The sequence below is a fragment of the Abramis brama genome, assembly GCF_963993115.1.
Source record: "Abramis brama genome assembly, chromosome: 24".
Lineage (NCBI taxonomy): Eukaryota > Metazoa > Chordata > Actinopteri > Cypriniformes > Leuciscidae > Abramis > Abramis brama.
In genome coordinates this window covers 22,472,754-22,494,838 of record NC_139986.1, presented here as the reverse complement: position 1 = coordinate 22,494,838, position 22,085 = coordinate 22,472,754, and the positions used below count along the sequence as shown (strand labels likewise).

The 22,085-nt window shown below is 37.5% G+C and overlaps 1 protein-coding gene across 2 annotated transcripts; it reads right to left on the bottom strand.

Moving 5' to 3' along the window:
• Positions 1–1,435: 1,435 nt before the first annotated feature.
• LOC311075502 (asparagine synthetase [glutamine-hydrolyzing]-like) lies at positions 1,436–16,597 on the bottom strand. 2 transcript variants are annotated; one of them, XM_084102990.1, is made up of 12 exons: positions 16,472–16,597; positions 10,246–10,501; positions 9,609–9,846; positions 7,992–8,177; positions 7,275–7,376; positions 7,051–7,178; positions 5,684–5,810; positions 4,234–4,340; positions 3,860–3,960; positions 3,690–3,771; positions 3,304–3,459; positions 1,436–3,217 (listed from the first exon to the last, which is right to left on the bottom strand). In XM_084102990.1, exons 2-12 carry the CDS (start codon positions 10,492–10,494, stop codon positions 3,008–3,010), a joined length of 1,686 nt encoding a protein of 561 aa, XP_083959116.1. In that variant the 5' UTR covers positions 10,495–10,501; positions 16,472–16,597; the 3' UTR covers positions 1,436–3,007. The 2 variants fall into 2 exon arrangements, with proteins under 2 accessions (XP_083959116.1, XP_083959117.1); XM_084102991.1 differs by lacking the exon at positions 16,472–16,597 and adding an exon at positions 14,684–14,768.
• Positions 16,598–22,085: the final 5,488 nt, after the last annotated feature.

The following is a 22,085-nucleotide window of genomic DNA, read 5'->3' as shown; positions in this document are numbered from 1 at the left end:
CCCTCAAGTTGTTCCAAACCTGTATGAGTTTCTTTGTTCTGCTGAACACAAAGGAAGATATTTGGAAGAATGTTTGTAATCAAACAGATCTCGGTCCCCATTGACTACCATATATATTTTTTCCTACTATGGAAGTCAATGGGGACCGAGATCTGTTTGATTACAAACATTCTTCCAAATATCTTCCTTTGTGTTCAGCAGAACAAAGAAACTCATACAGGTTTGGAACAACTTGAGGGTGAGTAAATGATGACAGAATTTTCATTTTTGGGTGAACTATCCCTTTTAACATCACAACTGCATCTGGAACTGGCAGATTCATAAAAGGTCTGCATTTCTCAGATGTTCAAATGGATGTACAGTTTTCTTTTACACAGTTTGATGTTCTCTCTTGTATGACAGACTGTGTGTAGGCAGCTTGGCTCCATATTTTACAGGCGCGGGACAGCATTCTGACCGTTCTGATCCGCCCTGGGTTTCCGTTCGAGCCAGCGGGAATGTGACAGTATCTGAAATCCTTGTGGGGGACCATGTTGGTCCCCATGAGGTTTACAGCTCATTTGACATTGCAGGTTTTCAAGACAGTGGCAGTCATTTTGTCAAGTAATGCATCAGGTAAGTGGCACCGAGTAAAATAAACTGAATTCTGAATATAATTCCTGTGTACAATTTTTTGTGTGTGTGAAATTAATGCTTTTATTCAGCAAGGAGGCATTAATTCGATTAGTTTATTGCACGCTTATTTCTCTAGTGCATAATATCCCTCCAAACTCTTTGGATCTACTACATGATTTTCATAAATTACTGATTGAAAAATGGCAAATTTTACCAGAAAGCAGCTATTTGCTAGTTTGATTATTTCAAATGTATTTCAGATTTCAAAGCCTACCAGTTCAGGTGTGATCTCATCCCAATAATAACCAACTGCAGAACCGCAGAACCATACGTCATAGCAGTGTGAGGACGACAGCGCCAGCCTAACAGTCTGATGCCGGAAGTGGGCGGGGTAAAAGCATCTAAGGGGTGGAGATGGGTAGGTTTAGGGATCAGGGGGTGGAGATGGGTAGGTTTAGGTATGGTATATGTAAGGTGGATATGTATGGTATCCACTTCCGGCACCAGACTGTTGGGCTGGCGCTGTCGTCCTCACACTGCTATGACGTATGGTTCTGCAGTCAGACCTATCTCTCTCATCCTCGTGAACTCTGCATGTCCTGTCGCTGCTATGAACAAGACTTTGCTCATTTGATATTGTGATTGTAGCTTGATATTAAAAATACTTTTTAAAATTTCTTTTTGCATCATTGGTCTAATCGTGTATTTACAGTGGGTGCACTCTCTCCACCTACAGGCGAACAGAGGAATACTCAATCATCGAAGTACCGTTTCACACAACGCATACTGAAATAGAAATAAGTCAAAACACACGTCAAGATACAGACGCAAAGCTTTATCAATACCATGACCAGATCTTACAGACCGATAACAGCACGCATATCAGGGTCTCAATGTAACTAAAACATCTTTGATTATTCAGTGAAGGTGGAAGATGCTTCGTCACACACACACACACACGTCCATTTCATTAATGTCATCCCAAATTCATTCTCTACCATTCAATTCATTCTCTAAATTTATTTGGTGCACCAAATAAAACAAACATTAAATCAAATGTTAAAAAGAGCCACATTAACTCCCCATAAGGCTAAATGGTTAAACCATGTCTGGTGCTTTACTTTGAGAGACTCACATTAACAGCCATGCTGCTCTTAGGAATACATTTATCTCCATTCAATGGTCCCCAAAACAATTTGGCTGCCAACAATTGTAAATTTCATCTTTGTGTTTCGCAATAGAAATGCATTCAGGTTTCGAACAACGTAAGGGTTAGTAAATATACCTTTTTTTTGGTCGACCATCCCTATAATTTCAATGGTTAAAAGCAGTTTAACTAGCCAACCAATTGCTAATCTATCAAATAAATAACTCTACACATAAAAATACACTCAAAGGGACAGTCCCACTGAAGGAACATGAGTAAGTGCTTACCTCAAGTGCAACATGGAAGTAGTTCATGGCCTGCAATACAGCTGTGCAACGATTAATCGCATCCAAAATAAAAAAGTTTGTTTACATGTGTACTGTGTATAATTATTTTGTGTGTACACACGGATGTATACATTTAAGAAAAAATTTGTATTTATATATAAGGTTATATATAAATATATATACACATGCAAATATTTCTTATATATATACATGCATGTGTGTATTTATATATACAAAATTATACACAGTGCACACACTTTATGTAAAGTTTATTTTTAATCGCTGCACAGCTCTAATCAAACCAACAACTTTTCCAGTCCAGGGGTGCATTTCCCAAAAGCATCGTTAGTCAACTTTGTTTGCAAGTTCATTGAGCTCTATTGGTAACGACAGAAATTGTGACCATAGTTGGCTTTGGGAAATGCACCCCTGATCTTAAAATCTTATGGATCCCCTTCAAGCTTTCTGAATCTTTGTATCTTTGTAACTTTTGTTGACAATGTTGGCTAATGTTAGTTAAGCCGTAACAAAAATTGTATTTATAGGTTTCTGTACACATTTTTGTAGTGGAGTCCTTTAACCAACAAGCTATACCTCGCTTCGGTTCCCAAATCTTTTTAGATTCGGTTTAATAAAATAAATCTTAATGAAGAAATCTGAAGAGAAAAAATAAAATGGATGAGAATGGCACTCAGTATATTGTATATAAATACACTGAATTTCAGAAAGGCAGCTTGAAAGCTTGACGAGTGGACAGGGCTTCATTTCTGTGAAGAACTGGCCTGCACTCTTACAAATTCAGTTCTCTTTAGAAAAGTCTAAACAAACCACCCAAAGAAAGCTTGAATTTAGCTCATTTAACAGGAAGGTAGCATCATACATTTTGAACCAGCTCCATAAGCAGATGTGTGTGCTGTAAAGAATGTAATCTTTAGCCAAGGTCTGAAGAATGATGCGATTACTCGTCTTTATCAGGCTTGTAGATGGACAGGGTTCTGGCTGAGGGGTCGGTGGCCTTGATCCAGCGGGGCATCCAGTAATGCGGCGTCCATTCGCTGCGGCCGGGGTACTTCTTCTCAAAGACCTGCCTTATGTAGAAGCCTTCTTTGGTTTTGGGGGGGTTGAAAGGGAACAGCTTTTCAGCCTTCTCCAACTGTGAGTCGTTCACCTGAAGGAGAAAAGATAGATTAAAGGATACACACCGTGTATTGTGCACATCCATGACATCATAGTCTGTGTGTACATGTGTAGTACCTCAGACTCGATGTGCTCCTGCAGGCTTGCATACCAGGATTTCTTCAAGGATGTCATACCATCACTGAAGGCCTCTTTCCTTCTCCAGAGAATCTCATCTGGGATAAGATTCATCCCTTTAAACGATTCCCTCAGGAGATGCTTCTCCACACCATTCTGCTCCAATCAAACAAGTTATTCAGTCGGATTACAAAAAACACTAATATGATATTTGAAAAACAAAAGCAATACCAATAAATTAAGCATCACTATCATTATTGCTCATATTTGGGGTTTTGGTTTTTGTATTACACTTCAGACCGGGAACCGTAACTGATGTGGGAACAGACACATTTTAGACTGACATGAGGAACTAAATCACTGAATTGTGAGGTGTCAGGACTCACCTTCGGTGCTCTCATCTCTGCAGGCAGAGAGAGGTAGTATGCGGTGAATCTGTGGTCCAGGAAAGGCACTCTCAGCTCCAGTCTAGTGGAAAAGGTTTGACGTCACAAACAGTGGAAATCACCAAGTTACTGTGGGAAGGGAAGAGAAGGAAGGGGTATTTTTGTCTTACCCGTGTGCAGCCGTGGTTCTGTCCGCTCTCAGCGCATCAAACAGATAAAGCTCTTTCAGCAGACGTACACTCTCCTCAGCGCCCGCTTCAGGGGTCGGCGCCTAATTCAAATCAGGTCACAAATTCAGCTGAATCCAAGTCTGAAGATACAGCTAACAATGCATGACAAGGCACTAATTTCTCACATAGTGACCATAGTGAAGTCCCACTTAAAATGTCTTAATTGTCATTGAATTACATTATAAAACTACACAAATGTTGCTACACCCTACATCTCAGAACCTGTTTTATTTGAGCATTTTTAAGTGTAGCTTTTTTTTTATACATTTGGAGTTGACAGTAAATGTAAACTTAAGAACATAAATGACATGTACCTTATGAAAATAGATGTATCCTTGTGTCAGCTCATCAGAACCTTCACCTGAGAAAATCACAACGCTGTCTGTCTTCTCACGGATGTACTTTGATATCAGGTACATCCCTGCATAGAAAAAACAAAAATCACTGAATACAAATCTTTTTCTGAAAAGCACTGTTGCCACCTAGTGGCTATAAGCTGAGCTAGGAAATTAATATTACTTAAGTAAATGATGCAAAATTATATATATATATATATATATATATATATATATATATATATATATATATATATATATATATTTTTTTTTTTTTTTTTTTTTGGCATATATATTTAATTGTCTACTTTTAAATGAACCAATTCAAATGGATAGCAAATATTCTCAGATTATGTAATCAACAGACAACCACTACTGAGATGAGTCAGCATCGTTGACAAATCTGTGTATCCGAAAACAAAATTTAATCAATAAATTATTAAAATGTTCAGACAGTCTCCTTGCTGTTTATTATAACACAGTCATAATCGGTGTGCTACGGCAAGCACGAGTGTGTGCATGATTGCTGATTACACTTATATATAGACAATTAAAGGATCATTATTGATTACGGTTTAATTTATTTAAAGATGCATTATGTAACTTCTGGCACTCTAGTGGATAATAAACAAAACTGCATCTTGTGGAAGAACATCGTAGTCAGAGCGACTGCCAGCCACTGAAGACGAGGTGGATTCATTTTGTTTTCAAAGAAAATGATCTCTCAACTCTACAGAAATTTATGTAAGTTACTTATGCACTTCTTATACTGTTTACTCAGCTCTAACAGTGATTTTCTGAAGAAAAACTGATGCTTCATCTTTTGTGTGACATACAGTAAACTTTATTAAACTCATCAGTATATTTAGTGTCATCATTCAGACAATTCAGATCGTCAGACGGAGTCCTACAGCAGGCTTGCATTAATAGTGTATACAAGCAATGCCAAATAGGTTATAATCGTAATTAAACTAAACTATACTATACCTGTTCCAACTCCATACAGCATATATTCTCTGACTCTGTAGGCATTTTTATGGTCGAAATGAACACCATTACTGTGACTGTCTGTTTTATTATTATCATCTTCCCTGTTCTGGCTCTGATCGCGGCTGCTTAGGCTCCGCCCCCTGTGCCGAACCAGCAGCTCATTAGCATTAAAGGAGAAGCACTAAAACAGTGCGTTTTTCACAGACCCCAAAAAATGATGATTTAAACGTGCTGTAAATAAAATTCTGTTGGGTATTTTGAGCTAAAACTTCACATACACACTCTGGGGACATCAGAGACTTTTTTACATCTTGTGAAAAGGGGCATAATAGGTCCCCTTTAAATGAACTACTAGTCAACTAGAAAAAAACTAAATCATTACTGGTGAGTAGCCCTAGTTCCTTCTACTCCTATAATTAGTCTGAGCTCCTGTACTCACCAACAGAGGCACGTACAGTGGTGATGTCAAAACTCTCCAAGTGAAAGATGACTTCGTCCACCGCACGGATACCCTCCTCAGGCGTGAAGTTCACCTCATGGTGTTCGCTGCCAATGTAGGCTGCCACCTGCCACACAACACCAGTTAAAACCAACGTGACCTGCTACTAAATACTCAAACACATATGATTTTTATCACATATGATCAACTGATGTTTAAACTGGAAGAACAAAACAATCCAAAAAATCTATAACCTCTTTTGCCTCTATAATAAAAATAAGACCATTGATGTGCAAACGGTTCATATCTGTTACTGGAAGCATCTCAAAAATGTGTTTTAGACTTTCATGGCCCTTTAAACCATGGAGCTTTTATTTTGGTGGTTTTATCCAAACATAAACCAGTACTGTATATGCACACATATTTCATCGTGTCTTCTTCAAATCAAATGTCCAAATAAGCACACTGATTCAGCGGTACATCTAAAGATGAACAATGACACAGTGAATTATAACACAAAAGACAATGACGTTGACCAAAAATTTGAAGAATGGACAAACAAATTTATGCCTTTAAAATGACATTGAGATTGTAGTGCACAATGAATTAGACATTTTAAATGTTCTTCCTCATTTTTCATTTAGACCAATAGCTCTAGAAAGTTATAATGCTGATTGTTTTGATATTTCTAAAACCCTATTTTGATTTGTTAATAATAGTTGATAGTAGTCTCTAAATGATACAATACAAACCCTGAGTTTGTTGTCATAGGGTTATAATTAAAAAAAAACAATGATGCCCCCTACTCTTTTTTTTTCTCTCTGCTCATTAATATTAATTTCTTTGTATAATGAGCATCTTGTAGATCTGTGTATTATTGGTTGTTGTTTCCCGTCTTCTCACCCACTACACTCCCACTTTTCCACAGCTTTACAAACCATTTCTTGAGTTTTTTTTCAAATCTGAGGTGTGAACCATCAGTAATAAAACAGGGGGGTTTGAGTCCACGTTAAAGTACAGGCATAAAGTTTTAAAGCCATTGCAAAGCCAGGCATAAGCCATTGCAAAGTTTAAAAAGGTAAAAGTAAAAGGTTAATGCTTTTACTTTTGCTCTTAAAATGCACCAGATTGAAAACTGGACAATTTTCTTCAGAAACTCAATTTTTCCCTGTAGAATCCAAGAATGGTATTAAACCTTCGATATTTTGAATGTATTATATTAGAAATTCAACAATCATGACAACACTAGCATCTTTTAAGTCAACACAAAGTGTATAGAAATGCACTATCCATAGAAAGTGCAACACATGTTCAGGCTATAGAAGCATAAAGTGCATATGACATGCTGAATGTACAGTGTCACTTACCTTGCGGGCAGCAAGAAGATCTGGGCTGTCATCTGTACCAATGGCAAACGTCTGAATGGGATACTTAAGCTCTTCTTCTTTGGCCAGTTTCACGAGTGTCGCGGCAACCAGACTGGAATCGAGACCACCTGGAAATAAAACCATCATGGATAGGGTGAATGTAATAAAAAAGTCAGAGTAACAAACCCACTTGAAGCAAATAACAGAAAGAGAGGCACAGGCACCTGAGAGGAGGCAGCCGATTCTTCTGTGAGCCATCAAGCGTTTCTTTACAGCATTTTCAAACAGGATCCTAATGTTGCTCTTGACCGTCTCCAATTCAAAGCCTGATGACAAGGGTGAAAAAAGTATTTATTTTTAGTTTAGATGACGTACAGTGCTGCTTGAAAGTTTGTGAACCTTTTAGAACTTTCTATATTTTTGAATAAATATGATCCAAAACATCAGATACTCACACAAGTCCTAAATGTAGACAAAGAGAACCCGATCAAACAAACAATTTGATTGGGTTCTCTTTTGGCTCGTTTCCACCGAGTGGTACGTTTCAGTTCAGTGCGAATCGGCATGGTAAAAAAAAAATAGTGGTACAAGTACAGAATTTTGGTACGATTCACAACTTCTGGCAATGGAAATGGAAATAATTGCATACCATACTGTAATACGGTATACTTTTAGTACTTTTGTGAACATCTGATGATGTTTTGGGTCATATTAGTGCAGAAATATAGAAAATTCTAAAAGGTTCATAAACGTTCAAGCACCACTGTATATGTACCACTACAATGATTGGAAAGTTCCAGAAATATTTTTCCCATTCATGTGTTCCATAGACATTTAAATGCAAAGAAAAACAAGGTGACAACACTGTTGTGTGTGCCTACCCCTGAAACACAGAGAATGTAAAAATTGCTTGTACATTTATATCACTATATGACATCTACCTGTGCCAAGGCCCTGAAGGTTGTTATAGGAGGCATGTTTAGGTTCCTCTGTGCAGCAGTGGAAGCGCTCCATCTGAACAGACTTGACTTTTCCAGTGAGCTTCAACTCAAACTCCTCAAAGTGTCCTGGGGGGAAGGGGGTGATCTTTGCAGGGGTGGACATGGAGTGTGTGATCTCTGTCAAACCTGTTTGGATTAAATCACAGAGTGAAAATGTGATGCTGTAATCATTCGGCAATAAATGCATGCTCAAAGTATTGCACCAGCAGATTTGAATGAAACTAATTGAAAATGTAATTAAAAAAAAAAATAAAATAAAATAAAAATCAGTGGTTTGCAGTGGTTCTATGTAGGGCTTCACAATTTGGCCCAACATTTTTTGATTTTATATCAGTATGACTAAGATTAAAATAAAAATATTACAAATGTAATTGTAAAATAAAATAAAAATAATATTTAAGTTTTTTTGAAACTGAAATTACAATGCTAATATTTATGGCTGTCTTAATTTCTTTATTTTCAGACTTTAAACCATCATGCATTTTTTTTGGCAGAAAATGGCAGGGAGACCAACCCTTAACCGTCATCCCCCTTTTTGAGAATGGACATGAAAATACACTATCCAAACTTAAACTGTTGTTATTCAAGAATGCTTTGGAATATAGACCCAAGTTAGTTCTTGTTTTAAAGTCTGAAAGCACTTCAAAACTAGCCTAGAAATCTAGACGCACCCTAGCGGCAGCAAAATGTATTTTGCAGCCAGGGCAGTCTAGCAACTTTCTATTGACTTTCGAGCTGCAAAAGCCTAAATTGGGTCAGGCCAATCACGTCGTGTATAGAGTAGGCGGGGCAGGCTTAACATATGACGACAGAGTTGCGACAGTTACCTGCCACTTGAAAACAAAGAATGGCAGCTGCTGGTGAACATCTTTCGAATCGGCTTTGGCCGCGACTCTGGAGGAGTTGGAGTTAGGTTTTTCTTTGAGAAAAGAGCTTAGGAACAGCACTTAAGTCATTCTTTAAAAAAGGAAGATGTGTTCGTAGTTTTGCCGGGCAGATATGGCAAAAGTTGAATCTATCAACTAGCTCCGCTGTTGGGAAAACGCTCTGGTTGGTTGAAGCGCTGTCCTATTGCGTGCAGAGGGAATTTGAAAGACAGCCGTTTATCCCGCCCCTCGGATTGAGCCGTGTCTATGGTGAGTTGCCAGACCCAACATCTTGATGTAGGTCTGGCTTGCCAGGCTACTTCAAAACATTAAAGTATGAAAAAGTTATGGAACTTTAAATTGACTGTAAATCAAGAGTACTGTACTAAACATTTGATGTAAAATATATTTTACAAAATAATTTTAACTCAAATTACTTCAAATTTGGAACACAACTTTGTAGACATATAGCTTTGATTTAAAGTTATCGATTTTGTTCAGGCAAAAATAGCCACCTACGTGTTCTCCTGTAACAAAATACATTTCTGTTCAAATTTCACTTCTATCACAAAACAGTCACCAAATATGGAACCTTGAGGCCTTGCCAAAGATACAGTGACTGTATCGGGACTACGGTTTTAGTTAAATTAACCAGGAGAGGACAATTATGACTTGGTTTTATTCATTATACCTTTGGCCTCAGAACTGACAGCTAGAAAGCCATCGTCGGTGAGCAGTCTGAACAGTGGTCTCACACCGTAGGTGTCCCTCCCCAAGAAAACCTTTCTGTTAGCAGTGTCCAACAGGATGAATGCGAACACGCCATCCAGCAGAGATGCCATCTTCTCGATTCCAAAGCGATCGTACAGGTGCAGAAGGATCTCTCCATCCACTTTGGTCTGATACTCAAATTCAAAGTGCTCCTTCAGCTATAAGGGAAAAGACAAATCATTAGATGTTAAGTTAAACCATCTACGATCATTCCAACTATGATCACATGACTCAATCACACAAAGGCCTGAAAGAGGTCATGACATGAGAAATCAAATTTTCCTTGATCTTTTGGCATATAACAGGTCTTTGTATCATTAATACATCCTGCAAGTTCCATAACTTAAAACATCCTTGTCATCAATAAAAAAGCATTCATATAATCAAGCTGTAAAAATACTTTGTTTGAATCTGAGGCGGCATGTGACGTCACGGCGCACAATCTCTATCTATCTATCTATCTATCTATCTATCTATATATTTTAAAATGGACACATACATGAAATTATCACTGTGATAAAATTATATTTTTGTATGAACAACGTTCATCTACTTACCCTGATGTGGTTGTAGATCTCACCGTTGTAACACAACCAGAGGTAGGGAAACTTCTTGACACGTAGAGGCTGCATGCCATACAGCTGGTCCACAATAGCAAGGCGGTGAAACCCAAAGCAGCAGTTGGTGAATCCATTGACATTCTCGAAGCGGAAAGCATCTGGACCACGATGCGCGATCTTCATGGCATTGGTGCACTGAGTCGAGAGGCACTCATCACTACCGAACAAGGCCCATATACCACACATTCTGATGCTGGAAAAAACAATGCATAAATATGTCATTAAAATTAGAAGGGAGCATGTCCTAATGTTTGTCCTAATGTTTTAACAGACCTACTGAATCTGACTTCAGGTGCATTGCCAGTTTGAAATTTTTTCTGCACTTCAGATGGCACCAATGCCACATGACTGAGCTGCATGCCATTAAAGTACAGAGAGCATGATTAGATAGCAGCCAGTTGGCTCACTTTGCGCAGAATCTCTTTTCTTTTTAATTTAACAGAACAAAATATACAACAGTATAGAGGAAAAAAAGCCAAAATGTAAAGATCACCCATTAATTAAATTCCTTTTTTTTTTTTTGCTGCTGACGTAATTTAGCAAACTGAATGCAGAAATAAATGTGTGTGCGTTGGGTAGTTTTACCTACAGCTATCAAACTCAATGTTGATGAACATGAAGAGAAGCGTTAAGAGGATAATGTGTCAAACCTGAATATTCTTTTCAGGTGTTTTTGGGTGTTACAGGTGTCACTTAACTTGCTTAGAATTTAATGAAACTCAACACAGATCAGCATTAATGATAGTTAGACACTGGCAAAAGCTCAGAAATGGACGTTGAGGCAGTGTTCTATAGCGCCACCTTTTGAGAAAGGTGGGGGGTTGGTTTTTCCTGCAGTCACCAAGGTCAGTACATTTATTGTTCTCATCAAGCCGGACAACTTTCTAATTTACAATCATTTCAGACCAACTTGATATTAACTAAGATTGTTAAGATTAATTAAGATTTAAGAATTAAGATTGCATTGACCAAACTCCTCCAAACTTTTTACATATGGAGAACAAGTCAGTGTGAGTAAACATGCTTAGTTTCATGAATTTATGAAGCTCTGGGGTGTAACAGCAATTTTTTTTTTTTTTTTAAGATTATCAGATATTTCAGCTGACCGATAAAGGATGTAACACTAAAGTTGTCCACTATAATGGATTCATCGGATAAGAATTCCTTTAAGCCTAATCCTCTTTGTGGCCAGACTCTAGCAGTTAGAATCACAAATCACTACATAGAATAAATTAATATATACTGTTCTGGTAAGAGTTTTATAAAATAATTTTTTACAAATGCTCAGATCATTAATATATATTTTTTTAAAAGGCTTATAGATAAAAGGGTCATGAAACTAAATTTTCTGAAATTTTAACAGAGGTGTGTGTTGAACATCATTGAAGACAATGTTAGCATCTGTTATATATAATTGTAAGAGAAAACTGGTTAATTGAGTTTTCCACTATTTTCATCTTCTGGGTTGAAAATCTACATCGTGTCTTACATAATACTTCGATGACACATCGGCGTCTCAATTATTATTATTTTTATCCCATGTGAAGACACGGTTTCTTAAAGCTCCAGTCCGTAACTTTTTTGGGTTAAAAATTTTCCGAAATAATTTTTTTAGCAAATACATAACCATCATACATAATCTGCTTGCCTTAGCTTAATTCAAAACAGTACGCTTGTAATAATGTTTTTTATTCCAGTGGTAGTGGTGGATTTCCGCAGGAAATTCGAGCATGACTTTGCATCATTACGTCACATCTGTACACATAAAGAAGAGTCCTGGCTAGTAGTCTAATAAGGCTATGAGTGTGAGGATGTTGGAGGTGGAGATTTATAGCCTTTTCTCACAGCACTTGATATAACTAAACTTATCAATTTGATGGCGGATTTATAAAGGTTCAAACGACAATCACCAATAACAACTGGAGATTCACCCGTTGTAAAATGAAAAAGACTTCGGAGTGGCTACAGAAAAAAAAGAGACTGCAACTGGCCCATGCGAAAACAAGAATGAATATTGGAAGGGCATTAAATGTAGTCACGCAATGCTGATGTTGTTAACATTAACAATTTAACAACAAAGTATAATTTGCACGGTTTGACATGATATGATAAGCGATCGTTAGATTTAATCAGCGCAATTTACTGCAATGCTTTTTTTCCCTTAGTTGGTGAGAACAAAAGTGGATGTTATTGTTCAGACGACATTTTCCAGTGAAAATTATGTTGGTCATACTTCCAAAAAGTATAATCTATGATTTTGAATGACAGTATCCACACTGGCGCAGTGACTGACAGCCGCACAATCTCCTCAAAACATTGTATTCAATTGCGCTGTGCCATGCCGAGACACCCAACTTAAAGCTGATAATTCTGCGAATAACTGCAATAGCAGATTTCTAACAGAGATGGCGACAAAGGAAAAACTAGAGACTGCAGCTTTAATTATTGATGACACCACGTCTGCTTTCCAATGACAATGTCAAACTGTGATATATGGCAGGTGCTGAGCTCGCCCGTCTCTGGCTCAACACCAGCCAAAGCACAAAAGCTCATTTGAATTTAGATCACCTGATGCTGCACTCAATGTTCTATTCACATCGGTGTGATTGTATGGGTCAAAGGGTTAATCTAATATATAAAGCAGAGCATTCAGCTACTTTAAAAAGGACAAACAGACGTTTGTCAGTGCATTTCATTTGACTTTAACTTTGCCAGCTATAAAAATCTTGCATTTCCACACGTTTTACCCGTTTTTAGTGTGAGTCGGCATGGGCCACTGACAGTTGCTCTTCCTCTCCTGCCTTGCCACATCACACCCACTTCCCTCCCTTCTTCTCACAGCCAAACATGCCCATTTAAGCTGCATTTTTTTTAAAGATTGTGAGGTAGACTTGAGCTGAAAGAGCGGGGTTTCATTACCCTTAAAGGTTTTAGTAACAATTTACAATAAGGTATCATTTGTTAACATTAGTTTCAGTCCCCAGTGCCCAAGCAAACACATTTTTGCGCATGCGAAGGATGATATTTTGTGTGGATATCGGAATAGTATAAAGCCTTGTTTACATAATGAACAATATTTTCAAATACGTAGTTACATAGTGAATATGGATTCTTGCCGAATGAAAGAGGTATGAGAGTCAAATTGCGAGTTTTTCTTTAAATAAATTCATTTTGGCTTGCTTGTACGTGGTTTATAATGAATTCCACTATAGCCTAACTTAGTTTAATATATAATTTTAGAGCCCATTTTGACCCCCAAAGAACATGAATGTGACTTTACATACCTTAAGAACAGCCCAGTTCATGTACAAAAAATAAAAAAGTTACAAAATTGTATGCCACTGAGATGAAGGAAAACAGATGGAAAATTTAGATGGGGTTGACCCCAAACACAGTATTAGGGTTAATGATTTTCCTAATTCAACTAGATAAACATAAAATTAACATGATGATATGTTTGTAATGTCCTGTACACATTTTGTAGCATCTATGTTCTTAGGTCGATTTGACACCAGGCTCGTATAGCTGTTAAGTTATATTTCATCTTAACATGACTATAATTATATTAAAATTAGGGCTGTGAAAAGATTAATCGCATCCAAAATAAAAGTTTGTGTTTACATAATATGTGTGTGTACTGTGTATAATTATTTTGTATATATAAATACACAAACATGCATGTATTTAAGAAATATTTGCATGTATATATATATATAATGTAAACACACATTTTTATTTTGGATGCGATTAATCACGATTAATCTTTTCACAGCCCTAATTAAAATGTTTACTAATTAATTGTATTATATCATCCATATATAAAAAATTACATATACAATTTAACTGAATCTTAAATAGGCTACATTTCAACATATACAGTGATATAGTAAGAAAAGCTGCATTATGTTCAGCTGCAAGGTTTACAGGTTTACAGCTGTCTCATGAGAGGCCTGTAATCTGGGTCTGTATGAAAGGTGTTTAATCTGAGAACTGGTGAGAATGGGAGACTTGGCATTGCTCAAGGTATGGGCGAGAGCGCGTCTGCAAACAGTTGCATGTTTGACAAGAGTGACGAAAGGCTGTAAGGAAAACGTGTGCGGAAAGCCCTTATATGGAGATGGCTTGGGAGTAGTTTATGCAAATGACTAACCTCTTCCACATGGCAATCTTTTAGACTCCTTCAAATTCACTAAGATAAGAACGAGGTTAAGAAATTCATGTGCGTACGCACAAGTGAATTAGGTGGTTTTTTCATGAGAATTTCTCCTGTGCAAATACGGAATAATCCACAAAATTAGAGAATGAAACTTTTTTTTTTTTTGAATGAGACTGAGCTCATTATAACATCTAGCAATATAATCTTCCAAACACTTACCTCTGCTTTAGGGCTCTGACCTAAGGGGGGTGGTAATTTATTCACAGAGCTATTTACACAGTCAACAAGGAAATATAAAATCCCTGAAACAACACTTTGTAAAAATAAAAATAAAATCATGTTCTAGAAGTTTAAACTGCTAGGGGTCCAATTGACCCCAGTGGGGAAAAAAGTGGGGTAAATCTGAGGGTGATTGGAGGGTTAATGTTTGTAAAGGTTTTATTTAGTAGTATTTAGGTCATTTATTAATTTATTAATGAATGTAACTGTTTGCAAAAACGAGGCTATGGTGTGTTTTTGGAGTAAGAGCAATTTCTTTTTTGTGATATTACTTCTTGGCCGGGTTACATTTATCTCGTGTCATAAACTACAGGGCGAGGCTTCTAAAATTTGGGGCGTGATATTTAATGACACTTGTTTTCAGCTGCCACATTTATCAATGTACAATCAGACATATGATATGTGATTAATGAAACATTTGTATGCTGCCAATCCCACCATGTGAACCCCGTCACAAGACGATTTCTGTGCTTTGTTTCTACGTTAGATTGGTAAATGAGGCACTGTGTCATTTGGCTCTGAAGTGAGAACCACTTATACATGACTGACAGCAGAGTACCTGGAGACAGACACACCAGTAATGCAAGTCTGTCATTTTGCAAATATTATAAAAACACAGCTTTGACAGTGAACTTCAGTTTAGTGGTAGTTTAAAATGTAATGTTTAGGAGCAACACTGGAGAAACAAAAATAAATTAACCCTCTATGGCGTTTCCTCATTTATAAACGATGCAGAGAAAATACAATTATAATATTCAGCCGAAACAAATTACATTTTAGCATTATCATATGATATCCTTCAGTCAATAAAATTAAAATTTGTCTCATGTGCTTGACATTTGGCAACAAGGACGTGAAAGAAACATGAGCACATGTTAGGTCACATGCTATCAAGGCTCCTTTGTAAGTTCATTTTTGACTAGGAAATTCAATTAAAGAAAATTGAACATCCAGATGTGTTTTCTAAAGTTTCTGGTCACTTTAGATGCACATTTTGTAAATTCAATAACTTAAATGAATTTAAGAAAAACTAATGAAGTGCATGGATACATTTTTTATATTAAATACTACAATATTCCATGAAGAAATAAGAGTTGTCAATTTTGATTTCATGATGACTTTAATATCGTCATCTAAAACGTGGCATCCTCGTGGCTGGCTTGAACAGGAAAATTGTGTAGTAATGTATATCAGCATATTATTATTAATAGGAGAAATCTTACACAAGTGTTTGACAGATTTGTGGTTAATATATGTCTAAGCTGCTTGTTTATCCCATATGCTCAACATATCTTGTATACTTTTTGTATACGACAGGAAAGCTGAAAAACTGCTTTGGTTTAAGGCTAGCTGCTAACATTTGAAGCAATCTACATTCCAACTCCCATTATAATAGTCATCTAAAACGTCATCTAAAACGTGGCATCCTCGTGGCTGGCTTAAACAGGAAAACTGTGTAGTAATGTATATCAGCATGTTATTATTAATAGGAAGACATCTTACATAATTGTTTGACAGATTTAAGGTTAATTTATGTTTAAGATGTTCGTCTATCCCATATGCTCAACATCTCTTGTATACGACAAGAAAGCTGAAAAACTGCTGTGGTTTAGGCTAACATTTGAAGCAATCTGCATTCAAACTCCCATATAATCACCTTTTAACATTTTAAAAACACATATAGTGAGATAAATTCGTAATAAATCAATCAGATACAACGTGTACTACCTTTAAAAGATGCTTGATTTGGTGTATCTCGGATGAAGCGTGAGAAAAACCCGTTCTTCTTCAATGTCGGCCCGGCTGATGAAACACACGTGCTGCATTTCGGTATAGAGCATCACAGTCCCGCCCACAGCCAGTGCCGGAAGTAAAAATTCAATACAATTTCTCCATTGACAGTTGGGGTATAAGCCATAAAAACGTAACCATACATGGTAGACTTAAAACCAACTACGGCTGTACAAAGCGATTGTATATGCTCATATAACCGCCAAAATTTCATGTGGCACTAACCTTGTTTTGAGATAAATGCCTTTTATTCGCGATGTCTTGGAGAAGTACTTCATTACCCACAATCCTGAACAATCCCACAATCCCACAGTGATGCATCTGATTGGTGGAGCTCGTGTAACTGTCTGGTTACCGAAGATCATTAAAAAAAAAGAAAAAACCTGTGTTGCGTTTTTTGCACGGTAGATTTATCAGTGCAATCATGATCTCCTTGGCTGCCATGATGGCTTTTTTCAAGGAGGAAAACAAAAGTGTTAAAAGGGGTGAAAACCACTTCAAATCGGGTCATGTAGTTGAGTGTAGCGTGTCCGAGGGTCAGCTTGTGGGTTTTGTAAGGGCCAGCATGAGGGACAAGACCTACAAAGTTGTGGTGAGTTTTGCAGGGAGATGGCAACGTTAGTTAGCATTATCGTTCACTTTAGCTAGGCTACTGTAGCCTTCATATGGTATGTCATATCAAGCATTTTATGATGCCACTGTCAAAATAGTTTATTTAGCAATATTTAGCTTAGGCATACCTCTTCGTGCATTTACTGAACATTTGTGTAATAATTCATGGCAAGTTAATAAACTGAATATGATGCACTTTCTGGTTTGCTGACCGTCACTTTTTAATTTTCACTTGTTGTTATTAAGAAAATACATTAAATGTTATTAAACTGCACAAGAAAAAGTTCGCGTGGCTGTCGTCAGATTTGAAAGGTTCGCGGTTGTGGCTTCAGTCGACTTCAGTGAGGCGCGGTGGTTTATGGGATGAGTAGTTCCTTCGCTCGGAAATGAAAATATGTACACAGTCTTGTACCTTTGACTTTTTTGGGGATTTTCTCGTCGTTTTTTCACTCGAAATGATATGTTGTATGCCTATGAGTTCAGCCGTAGCTGGTTATTCTCAGACATGCTCTAAACTCTTTAGATACGGATTTTCCAAAACGTCAATGGGAGAAATGAATGGGAAATTTACTTCCGGCACCTAAGCGCTCTCGGGCTTCTTCTTCTTGGTTTCTTCTTCTTCAACGGCGGCTGACAACCAGCGTATTATGTACATTTCCGGCTCTGGAGTCTGGAACAGAGTTTTATATTCTATGTTGCAGCCATGGTTTCAGCCCTGTTTCCCTAATAATACAACCAAAAAATGCTTTACTATTTATTTCACTTGACCATTTTAATAAAACCGTAACATTTAATTTTTGAATTCCATTTTTCTTCATTTCTCCTATCATATTGTTCCCTTCTTGGTCATAATTGATACATTCAAGAATCGCATGAAGTGTAGTTTCTTCAATATGGCATGCATGTTCACACAACCAATTTGGATGTTTCCCTATTATTTTGAGTGTGCTATTTAAATTGGAATGCCCTAACATTATTCTATTATAATTAACCTCTTATTTCCTTGATTCTACCTATCTTTTATTAATTAAGCTATAAAGAAATCTACCCTTTTTTTCCATTGTTCCAATTTACTTGCCATTCTTATATCGGTTTATTCCAGATTAAAGCCTTCATTTCTGACTTGCTTAAGGGAGCTTGTATATTGTTTCTCTCTGTATTTTGTTAATTTATTCACATCGTCATTTCGCTTTACTCCTATGCTGGAACCCATATAAAACTGACTATATCATTTTGAACAATTCCTGAATGTATTTGTAATATACTAAAGAGAATTTCTTGGCGACTAGACACAGTTGGGTTATTTTGAACCCAACATTATTAAGTGAGTGGTTCTAGCATGTCAAACTTTTTTTTTTAACTTTAAAAAATAAACTATTATTATAGATTTGCTTAAACTGATACGTGCCTTGCTTGATACTTATTTGCATTTATGCATGTCATTGTATTTTGCTCATTATGTGAAATAGAGAAAGAAAACATGCACTACGCTGAATAGTCATGACCAAGAGAACGTCATGGAAACTTTGCATATTCAACCATTCAGCAGCGATTCCTGTTCTCAGGAGGAACCAAGGTCAAATATGCAGAAATGTAGCATGTTTTATCAGCCAGGCCTGTACTTCTCACACCTCCCTTAGTATACTGATACTGTACATGTGTTTTCATACTGTTTACATTCACAAAGACATTACCGACTATGTTCATGTTCTCAGCGCATCGTTAGAATTCATAAAAATGTTACCGGCCAACTGGTGAATCCTATTGAGAGGACTATGCTGCTTTACACTACAAACAGTTTTAAACCAGCCATGAGAGGACAGGTTTTACTAGTCAGATGACTTTATCAAACACACAGGCTGATGCAATGAATTCACTGCAAACTGCAAAGCATATTAAAGGGATAGTTCACCCAAAAATTAAAATTCTGTGATCATTTACTCTCCCTCAAGTTTTTCCAAACCTGTATGACTTTCTTTCTTCTGCTGAACACAAAAGAAGATATTTTGAAGAAAGTCGGTAACCAAATGTCTGATGGACCCCATTGACTTCCATAGTAGGAAAAAAAAAATACTATGGAAGTCAATGGGGTCCATCAACTGTTTGGTTACAGACATTTTTCAAAATATCTTTTGTGTTCAGCAGAAAAAAGAAATTCATACAGGTTTGAAACAACTTGAGGGTGAGTAAATGATGACAGAATTTTCATTTTTGGGTGAGCTATCCCTTTAATGCCACTTATCAATGGCAAAACTGAATGCAAGTTACAGTGAGGAAAATAAGTATTTGAACACCCTGCTATTTTGCAAGTTCTCCCACTTAGAAATCATGGAGGGGTCTGAAATTGTCATCGTAGGTGCATGTCCACTGTGAGAGACATAATCTAAAAAAATAATCCAGAAATCACAATGTATGATTTTTTAACTATTTATTTGTATGATACAGCTGCAAATTGAACACCTGAGAAAATCAATGTTAATATTTGGTACAGTAGCCTTTGTTTGCAATTACAGAGGTCAAACGTTTCCTGTAGTTTTTCACCAGGTTTGCACACACTGCAGGAGGGATTTTGGCCCACTCCTCCACACAGATCTTCTCTAGATCAGTCAGGTTTCTGGGCTGTCGCTGAGAAACACAGAGTTTGAGCTCCCTCCAAAGATTCTCTATTGGGTTTAGGTCTGGAGACTGGCTAGGCCACGCCAGAACCTTGATATGCTTCTTACAGAGCCACTCCTTGGTTATCCTGGCTGTGTGCTTCGGGTCATTGTCATGTTGGAAGACCCAGCCTCGACCCATCTTCAATGCTCTAACTGAGGGAAGGAGGTTGTTCCCCAAAATCTCGCAATACATGGCCCCGGTCATCCTCTCCTTAATACAGTGCAGTCGCCCTGTCCCATGTGCAGAAAAACACCCCCAAAGCATGATGCTACCACCCCCATGCTTCACAGTAGGGATGGTGTTCTTGGTACTCATCATTCTTCTTCCTCCAAACACGTTTAGTGGAATTATGACCAAAAAGTTCTATTTTGGTCTCATCTGACCACATGACTTTCTCCCATGACTCCTCTGGATCATCCAAATGGTCATTGGCAAACTTAAGACGGGCCTTGACATGTGCTGGTTTAAGCAGGGGAACCTTCCGTGCCATGCATGATTTCAAACCATGACGTCTTAAGCCCAATTTATACTTCTGCGTCGAACTTACGCCGTAGCTACGTCGTAGGCTGTGTGTAGCGCGCGTACCCTTCGGCGTACCCTGACGTGCACCTCTCCAAAAATGTAACAACGCGTCAACTCTACGCGGACGCAAGCGCTGTGATTGGTCTGCTAGGACCGCTCCCTAGGGTTTCACATGCTCCCTCTGCGCGCGTGAACGCGTACAACGACGCAGAAGTATAAATGAAAACCAACGCGTTGCCTACAGCGTAGAGGCTCCGGCGTAGGTCCGACGCAGAAGTATAAATCAGCCTTTAGTGTATTACCAACAGTAACCTTGGAAACGGTGGTCCCAGCTCTTTTCAGGTCATTGACCAGCTCCTCCCGTGTAGTTCTGGGCTGATTTCTCACCTTTCTTAGGATCATTGAGACCCCACGAGGTGAGATCTTGCATGGAGCCCCAGTCCGAGGGAGATTGACAGTCATGTTTAGCTTCTTCCATTTTCTAATGATTGCTCCAACAGTGGACCTTCCATTTTTTTGTGTGTGTCTGCAATGCTACTCCTAAAAGCCGCTTTTCATGCTACCATTAAAGGAGAAGTTCACTTTCAAAAAAACTTTTGCTGATAATTTACTCACCCCCATGTCATCCAAGATGTCCATGTCTTTCTTTCTTCAGTCGCAAAGAAATTAAGGTTTTTGATGAAAACATTCCAGGATTTCCCCCCATGTAATGGATTCTATTGGGACCCAAACGGTAGAAGGTCCAAATGACAGTTTAAGTGCAGCTTCAAAGGGCTTTAAACGATACCAGACGATGAATAAGGGTCTTATCTAGCGAAACGATCGGTCATTTCCAAAATAAATAAAAAAGTTTAAGTTTTATAAGCACAAACGCTCGCCTTGCTCTGTTCTGTGATGCGCGTTCGTGACGTCACGTAATACGCAATTACGTTGAAAAGGTCACGCTTGAAAAATTTCTGTCCTGAAGAAAATGTTCTTTTTGGCTTTTTAATATTAAAACACCCAGGATACGCACACGAAATGGGCATTTTAAACGATAAACTGACACAAATACATTTGAAAATGTGTATATGGTCCTCCTTCCGCACATTTGTAAACGCGTCAAGCGTGACCTTTTCAACGTAATTGCGTATTACGTGACGTCACGAACGCGCATCACAGAACAGAGCAAGGCGAGCGTTTGTGCTTATAAAACTTAAACTTTTTTATTTATTTTGGAAATGACCGATCGTTTCGCTAGATAAGACCCTTATTCATCGTCTGGTATCGTTTAAAGCCCTTTGAAGCTGCATTTAAACTGTCATTTGGACCTTCTACCGTTTGGGTCCCAATAGAATCCATTACATGGGGGGAAATCCTGGAATGTTTTCATCAAAAACCTTAATTTCTTTGCGACTGAAGAAAGAAAGACATGGACATCTTGGATGACATGGGGGTGAGTAAATTATCAGCAAAAGTTTTTTTGAAAGTGAACTTCTCCTTTAAACTGTCAAATTAACTGAAAATAATTGTCAAAGCTCAACTGTATTTTTATAATATTGCAAAATATTTATTCAAACAACTAACATCAAATGGAATGATGTGTCTATCAATGTCAATCATTTCCATCATTACTAAAATTTGGTATTCCAATTCCTCAATGAGAATATAGTATTGTATTTGATGCAATACCAGCAGGTTTTTTGAACATTTTGCTGGGCTTTATTGAATTTTATAAGCAATTAACGTTTAATAAATATATCTTTCCCTGAAACATTTC